We start from the raw sequence: 9021 nt of genomic DNA, 5'->3' as shown, positions 1-9021 counted from the left end.
TTTGTTGCTGGTCGTTTGTTAACACTGGCAACACAGATTCAGTTTCAAAGACCCCCTTGAAATCTTAAGAGTAGCATACACCAATTCCTCCCACTCCCCCTTCCCCCCAAAATCTAATTGATTCGGACAGAATAATCCATTTTTTCCATTAGATAGGCAGATATTTGTAAACGATCTTAAAACCGTTTGCCTCAGTTACAAGGAAAAACTGAAAAGGGAAGAAGACTTCAGCAGAACTTATACTTGGAAATATAAGACCAATACGCAGATTCAAGTCATGCTTTTAAACACTTGTTGAAAGAAACGTTAACAATTCCAAAATGAAATTAAACTAGTTTTAACTTTTTCGTCTCAAAAGCATAAAAACTACATGAGAGGAAGTAACAGGAAAGTCTCAAAAAATGAAAACAACTCTTCCTTGTATTAGTCCTTGGGTAGTTACCATAGAACAGGATCTTCTTTTCGAAGACGAATTTTGGTCCCAAGTCTGGTCGAACTTAGTATCTGCTCCGGCCTCCCCCTCTCTCCGAGCGGCTTCCTAGGCGGCCTCCACCTCTCGGGGCTCGGCGGCTCGACCTGCTGTAAGAATCACGAGGCGGAGGGCAGCCCCTTTCCAGGGACGGAGGCAGCCCACGATCGGCTCTGTCGACCCGGTCGCGGCTCCTAGAGTAGCGGTCGCTCCTGCCACCGCCGTAACTGTCGCGGCCGCCGTAGGCGTCGGGTGAGCAGCCCCGGTACTCGTCGTAGCGGCCTCTGCTGTTGTAAGATGGCGGAGGCCCTCGGGCAGGGTTGCTGCTGCGCGGGTCCCCGTAGCTCTCGAAGGGATCTCGGTAGGAGCCTCCGCTCCCATGATCCGCGTAATCACGGCCGCGACCCCCGTAGCCTTCTCGGTCACCGTAGCCTCTCGAAGGGAAGTCGTCCCGGGCACTGGAGTGGCCGTAATCACGATAGGTGTAGTCTCGGGGCGAGGGAGCGAAATCCCGGGACTCCCGGGCGCTTGGGTAGTCACGGCTGGAGTAGCTGTCCCTAGGCGAGTAGCCCTCCTCCCAGGGGCCCGGGTAGGGGTCCCGGCGTGGGGGCAGCGGCTCCCGGCGAGGTGGGCCAGCATAGCCTTCTCGCCCACGTGCGGCCGAGGGCCGCCCGCGCATTCCACCACCGCTGCTGCGAGTCGGGCCCGACGGCGCGGCCCTTTTGGGGGACGGGCCGGCCCTGCGCGGCGGCGGGCCACGCTTCATGGGCATTGGGGCCCTGGACGACCGCAGGTCGAAATCCCCAGCATAACCGCCATCGTCGGTGGACCCACCCCGGGAAGGTGAACGCCGGGGACCCACACCACCTCCGCGGGCCCCGCCCAGGCCCCTCGGGCGACCGCGGCTGCGGGATGGCTGCAGCGGGCCCCGCCGGCCGCTCTCAAACGCCGGTTTGGTGGCCTGGGCTACTTTGATGGCCTTACCATCCAGGGACTTGCCGTTCATGTCTCTGACGGCGGCCTTGGCGTCGGCAGGGCTTTCGAAGGTGACGAACGCGAACCCTCTGGACTTGCTGGTTTCTCGATCTTTCATCAACAGCACCTCGATGACGCGGCCATACTTGCCGAACTCGGCCTCGAGGGTTTTCTCGTCAATTTCGGGGCTAAGCCCGCCAATGAAGAGCTTTCCAGGGCGATCTGCTTCTACCATGTCGGTGGTCAAGCGGCCTGTGGCGGTGGGAAGCAAAGAAGCAGCGTGGTCTTAGCCTACGAGCCTGCTCGCCTAGGTCGGCTCTTACCGGTCAGGCAGCTCGGTCGTCGCGGAGTCCAGAATCTCAGACTCTGCGCGCAGGCGGAACGCTCCAGGTTGTGCCGCTTGGGACTGGTTCCCGCAGGTTGTCAGAGCTTCTGCTAGTTGTGATTGGTTGGCAGGTTGGAAGGGCTCTTGCTAGTTGTGATTGGTTTGGCCAGGGCTCTTCCTGGTTGTGATTGGTTGGTTGCCCCAGGAATGCTATCCTGTTGTAGGGGAAAGTCTTCTGTTTGGCGACCTACTTTACCGTTCCTCTAAACTTTATTAACCTGACTCTGGTTTGTTTTTAAGGTTTCCGCCAAAAGATCGAAAGATCGTGAAAAACTGTTAGGTTAAAAAAAGAATCGTTTTCCCCATTACCGTTAATAAGAATTATAACGCATTACAATCAAAGTTACCCAACCCACTTTTAAACAGAAAAAAGTTCTTTCAAAAATGAGAAAACAACTCAAAAATTGTAACATGCACTTTGTACATTAAGTATATTTGACTTTTTGCTACGGGAAGAGATGACTTGATAGTATACCGTTGGTTGGTGGAATAGGAAAAGGGACTTGTTCGTTCTTTGGATGCAGTTTTCTTGTTTTCCAATCTTTGAAGGGCTCAGATATGTAATATTGAAACCGCCCTTTCAAATAAAGGTGGTATGACACAAAGTGACGTTACGACAAAAAAAAAAAAAAAAGGCAAACCACGACAGCACTTGGACAATCACTAAAGTAGCACCTGAGCAAGCATAACAAATTGAAGGCTTCATCTCTTCCTCTTCAAAGAGGATAAAAACTATTTTGAGTTCACTCCAAAAAAATACACAGTTCAGATTTGTTCTTTACAGTAGTCTCCAAACTGTGAATAACTTGGTGAATGCATCTTTGCTTGAGACTTTAACATTTAAAAACACTTTAAAACCTATATTTAATGCAATTTGGGGCTGTATTTTTAAAACATAGTATAATTTTTTCAAAGGTTGCTATAGTGAAAATAGTCATGAGAAGTCTTTATGTGTATGTGTGTACACATCTTACATTGGTTTATTGCAATGGCCATGTAATGTTGAGACAGGTATGAAAGCAGGCATTTTTATGATGTCTCAGACTTCATGGGGATGCTTTTAAGGTTTTAATGTTTTTACCATGCATTAATGGAAGTTAAAGCTAAATGTATCACATCAGTTCATGTGATCAATTGCAGTAACAGATATTTATTATTAAATAATTGTATTACTTAGATAAACCTGTTTGAGATGTATTCATTTTTAAATATACAGATGATTTCTGCTTGTTCATACTTAGAAATTTTACATTTCTGAACACAAAGGGTATTGCCCTATGATTTTTTTTTTCTCATACTTAGCTGGGGAGATTTTTGCATGAAGTTTTTAGTTTTCCAATTTTTAAAAATTTCTTGACTTGATTTTTGTAGGATGAACATTTGTAAGTTATGTATTTTTACTTGAAAGTTTAAGTATAGTTGTTTTTGCTTTCTCTTTTATGTCTTATCAGAAGTTTTTTTTTTCCACAGAACAAGGCTTTTTCTTTGATGATCCTTTGTTTTGATTTTATTTGCTGCTGTTGCCTTCCTTCTTCCCATATCATTTGGATTAACAGCTTGTATATTTTTGTTCTAAATGTTTAAGTAAGACTCTTTGTGCATTGAATTTTTAAAAAATATTTCTAATTGTATATAAGTTTAAAATTTATTCTATATGGACTAGTTAACAACATGTCCTGAAGTGACATACACAGTGCATTGTTGTTTTTTTTGTCTTAGTTTTAACTCAATCTAGTAAATAGACATGACTCTATTTTGAATTGATTCCAATAGTTCACAGTTTAGTCATACACAAATCCAGAAATTAATATATAGATTTGAAGATAAGTAACTTAGTGTTCTAATTTTTTAATTGTTTAAATTCCTAGTTGTAACAAGACTTTTCTTCAGTCCAAACAATAGTACTGTTATATTGCCTATAGTCCCTGAGCTTTAATTTGTCAAATTCCCTATGCTGTACAGTTTACATTCAATATTATTTTATACTAGTTTCAGGTGTGTAGCATAGTGGTTATTAGACATTTATATAATTTAAGTGATCCTTCTAAGTCTAGTACACACCTGGCACCATATAGTAATTACAGTATTATTGGCTATATTCCCTATGCTGTACTTTAAATACCCTACTATTTAGTAACTGCCAATTTGTATTTTTTAATACCTTAACCTTTTCACCCTTACCCTTTCCCTCTGCCAACCATCAGTTTCTTCCCGGTCTCTATAAGTCTGTTTCTGCTTTGTCTATATTACTCTTTAGATTCTACATGTAAGTGAAATCATATGGTATGTGTTTCTCTGACTTGCTTATTTCACTTAGCATACATAATACCATCCATGCTGTTATAAAAAGGTAAGATTTCATTTTGTTATGGCCGAATAACATTACATTGTGTGTATGTACCACAGCTTTTTAATCCACTTGTCTATTGATGGGCATTTGGGTTGCTTTCACATCTTGACTGTTATACATAACACTGTAATGAACATATGAATGCATATATCTTTTCGATTAGTTTTGGATTTCTTTGGTTAAATACGCAAGAGTGAAATTGTGGGTCATAAGGTAGTTCCATTTTTAGTTTTCTAAAGAAACTCCATACTGTTTTCCATAGTGGCTGCACCAATTTGCAATCCCTTGTAGTGCACAAGGGTTGTTCCCTTTTCTCCATCTACATCCCTGCTAACTCTTCTTTGATGATTTATTGATAATCATTCTGACAGGTGTGAGGTAATGTCTCATTGTGGTTTTAATTTGTATTTCTCTTATAATTACTGACATTGAGCACATTTTCATGTGTCTATTGGCTACCTGTATGTCCTCTTTGAAGAAAGGTACATTCAGGTACACTGCCAGTTTTTAATTGGATTGTTTGGGCTCTGGGGGTGTTAGGTTGTCTGAGTTCTTTATAAATTTTGGATATTAATCCTTTATCAGGTGAATCATTGGCAAATATCTTCTCCCAATTGGTAGGCTTTCAGTTTTGTTGGTGGTTTCCTTTGCTACGCAAACACTTTTTAGTTTGAGATATGGTCCCATTTGTTTGTTCTTTCATTTCCCTCACCCAAGGATCTATATCTGAAAAAATATTACTAAGAGCAATGTCAAGGAGTTTACTGCCTATGATTTCTTTTGGAGTTTTATGGTTTCAGGTCTTACATTTAGGTCTTTAATCCATTTTAAGTTTGTTCTATTGTGGGATGCCCCCCCCCCCCCATCCCCCAGAGCTCTCCAGGCCATGGAGAATGAGAATGAGTCACCCAGGACACAATCTGTCGTTCTGGTGGGAAAGGGGGTGGCGATTCCCTCTAGGGGAGAATGCCCTGAGCCCTTCTCCCAAACTGCTTTTATTGGAATCTGTAAACACAGGAATATATACTATTCGTGCAAAGCACATCAAAGTCTAAAGGCCACAGTTACAAAAACAGATATTATCTGTAGATAACTGAGGAAACAACAGAGACCTGCCTCAGGTCCAGGTCTGTTAGATATGCTGATGCCAGAGGGTTGCTAAGACAGTTGGTGGGAGTGGGAGTTCATTCCCTTATGTTTTGAATTTAAACATCTGGTGTATATTGACAGGGCTATACAAAGAAAAGCAAGCTTCAACGGGTATAATGCATTCTTTAGGCCTGATTTCCCATGGGAACCCTTGGTGTTAGTATTGTGCCTTGCCTGCCGTCTACGTTCCCAGTGTTCCAGTCCAGACTTACGGGCCTCTCTCAAGGCCTGCTCTCGAGGGGCTACAGTTTCCAATACCACACAAAGTGGTCCCCAACATTCTAGTATATAGTGTTAAGATGGTCTAGTTTCATTTTTTAATAACATGGAACTAAATGAACTGATAAAAATTATAGTTTTTATAATTTTTTTATATAAAATGTTACTGGTGCTCGATCTTTGTTTTCCAGATATAGTTTTCTCTCTTAAGTTTCCAATAATCTATGGCAATTTGGTAAATTATACCTTTGTAAGAAAAATTAAAACATTTATCTTTTTCTTCTCACCTGACCCCTCCACAAGTTCAGGTACTCTAATCCATGTATGACCAAATATAAAGGTGTTAACGCTTGGATGCATGTTTCCCATTTAAACAAAGCTCTTATGCCTAACACCCAACTGGACCGCTCAACCAACAGATTTTAAATATTTAAACTTACTAGCAAGTGAAGTAAGTAACATCTGTCATAGGCAACTATTCCAGGATTCCAGACCAGGCCTGTATAATCTACATCTTCATTTTTCCTTTTTTATCACTTTGGTTCCTTCCTACCTCACAAATAGTATGAGAGGACAAGCAGTCACTATAATAGTTATTGTTTCCTTTTGCCCCTTAATTTCTGATTGGAAAGATAATTCAATACTGGGCAGTTACTTTAAACTTACTTCACAGTTCAGAATGTGCAACTAGTTACAGAGCCAAGGATGATTAATGCGTAAGTTTATAAATTCACAAGTGTACGTATAGGTCACAGGAAAAAAAATCCAGTGTAAATTGGAACATATTTGGACATGGGTGCTAGTGAATATACTCTATATCAAGCCTGGGGATTCATCTAATATATACAAAAAGGGAAATTTATAGCTTTAATCCTTATGATTAAAGAGAAAAGGTTGGAAATCAGTAAGCTAAGTATCCTGTGAGTTAGCTTACTGACAGCACAAATTCAAAGGTAAGAGAACATGATCATATTTTACAAATTAAATTTAATTTTTGAAAAGATAAACAGTAAAGAATCAACAAAGCTAGGTTTGTTTTGATCACCCTGTTTGACTCTTTGACCATGCTATTTGATTCTTAACTGCACTATTTAAAATTGTAAACACTTCCTAACCCAGGGCTGTGTTTAGGAAGAGGGCAGTGATTTGCCTGATACACAAGATTTAAGGACATGCCCCCCAAAACTCAGAAATCAAGATAAATGTTTTAGTACATTTTTAAAAATCAAAATTAATACAAAACTATCCATAACTGACTATCAAAAATTTTAATAAGGACAGTATCTAACACTGAACTGGCACAACCCTGAGAATAGTGCCTCAGTTGCCTCACCGCAATCCTTGCTCTTGGATTATTTAACAGCAGTGATACCCGACATGTTTTTAAAATTTAAATAGCAAAGCTTGTAGTATACTGTTGTTAGTGTAGGGTGAACATTCCTCATCATGTTACATAAGTACCTGACAAAAAAAGACTAAATTTTATTGAATGCTTTTTCAATATATATTAAGGTAATTATTTGGCCTTTCTTCATCAATAGCTGATATCATAAACTGTAACATTTCTCCTAATAACTGTCATCTCTTGCACTCTTGTTACGAATCATAGTAGTCATGATATATTTTAATTGAATGTTGGAGTTAATTTTCAAATATTTGTATTTGCTGTTTGCATATATGTGCATAAATGACATTCAACTGTAAATTTCTCAAGGTGCTATTTTTGTGAGATTCGATTATCAATGTTTTTCTAGCTTTATAAAATGAAATTGGAAAGTTATCTTCCTCTATTGTGCTCTGAAACAGTTTTGAAAAAACAGAAGGATTTTCATGTATCTGAAAGTTTGGTAGAAGTCACCTTGATAAGCAGCATTTATCAACTGCTTGGCATTTTACCTGGAAATACTAGTGTCTGTCATCTGAAGAATGAGATGCTTACTGCAAGGTTGCTATATGAAAGGAATGCCGCTTCTCTGATGCTTACAGTAGTCCCACCATTCCCAATTCAATTCAGTGGTTTCAGATACCCAAGGTCAACCATAGTCCAAACATATTACATGGAAAATTCCAGAAATAAACAATTCATAGGTCTTAACTTGTGTGCTGTTCTGAGTGATGAAATCTCACAGTCGCACTCCATCCTGCACAGAACATGTATCATCCCTTTGTCCACACTTTGTCCTTAGTGTATATGCTCCTCACCCTTAGTCACTTAGTAGCCTAACCCTCGCAGTTATCAGATTATCAGCTGTTGTGGTACCCTAGTGCTTGTGTTCAAGTAACTCTTACTGGCTTCAAAGTGTAAGAGAAGTGATGCTGGCAATTCAGATATACCAAAGAGAAGCCATAGAGTGCTTCCTTGAAGTGAAAAGGTATGAATGTTTAGGGAAAAACATAGTATGTGTAGGGTTCTGTACTCTGCAGTTTCAGGCATCCATCCACTGATGGTCTTGGAAAGTATTCCCTATGGACAAGGATTGACTTACTTTTTTGAGTCTGTTCCAACAGTTTGAAGCTAGCTTTCTCTAGCCAGCATGACTGTCATCACTGGGCATCAACCTCAGTGACGACCTCTCCTCTAGGTATCATCTGTGACAAATGTTGGCCATATCCCTGTTCTGTGTAGGTATCAGCTCCAGTAACATTACATATACATTTTCACATGACTGACATCTGCCCCCTTCTAACTGCCATGGTCTACTCTTATCTCCATCCCTACCACATTGTCTTGGGGGCTATTATACCACCTAAGAGGTTTTCTTATCTCCTACAGGCAGAGAGGAAAAAATGATCAAGTTTTTAGTGGACTAAAGAATGCTACAAATTTTTTGACACTACTTCCATCAAGCATCAGGAAGTGACAGCCTTTGAATCTGACTGGCCTCTACTGTTTTGACCAATGGAGTAAGACTGAGTAACTTTATGCCAGTTCTGAGCCTAATTTTTAAAGAACTGGCAACTTCCACATGACCTCTTCAAACCCTTAACTCCCATCAAAGAACTTTGTTTTCTCTGTTGGAGAGACCATGTCGGGAGGCTCTAACATTAGAGGGAGAGGGGTCGCAACCCAACCCAGCCTTCCAGCCATCCTCTCTGAAGTAGCAAGCATGTGGCTAATGTCATCTTGAGGCTTCCAGACCAATTTGGCTGTCAGCTGAATACCACCAAGGGACTCCAGCTGATATTCATGTGGAGCATAAGAAATGCTTAGCTGAGCCCTTTCTGAATTCTAATCCACCAAGTCATGACATATAATGAAGTGGTTATTGTTTGAAGCCACTTAAGTTTTAGAACTGTTTGTTACATAGCGATAAATTACCAAAACAATTTTTTACATAAAATTTTACTGCATCATGTTTCTATCAAACAGAGGTAACCTGTTTTTCACTCTAACCCCAATAATCTTTGTATCCTTTTATCTTCACAGTAGGCTACAGAGAATGGTTACTGCAGAAATGGACTCTGATTTCTAAT

General features: G+C 40.7%; 1 protein-coding gene across 1 annotated transcript; it reads right to left on the bottom strand.

The window, feature by feature from the left end:
* Positions 1-221: 221 nt before the first annotated feature.
* Positions 222-2563, bottom strand: RBMXL2 (RBMX like 2). Its single transcript, XM_028516937.2, has one exon. The coding sequence runs from the start codon at positions 1677-1679 to the stop codon at positions 498-500; it is 1182 nt and encodes a 393-aa protein (XP_028372738.1). The 5' UTR covers positions 1680-2563; the 3' UTR covers positions 222-497.
* Between the last annotated feature and the right edge of the window lie 6458 nt (positions 2564-9021).

Source organism: Phyllostomus discolor, chromosome 6 (assembly GCF_004126475.2).
Source record: "Phyllostomus discolor isolate MPI-MPIP mPhyDis1 chromosome 6, mPhyDis1.pri.v3, whole genome shotgun sequence".
Classification (NCBI taxonomy): Eukaryota; Metazoa; Chordata; class Mammalia; order Chiroptera; family Phyllostomidae; genus Phyllostomus; species Phyllostomus discolor.
This window is presented reverse-complemented; position numbering and strand designations above follow the sequence as displayed.

Coding starts and splice junctions, on each gene's coding strand:
- RBMXL2 (XM_028516937.2), bottom strand. CDS start 1,679: ATGGTAGAAGCAGATCGCCCTGGAAAGCTCTTCATTGGCGGGCTTAGC.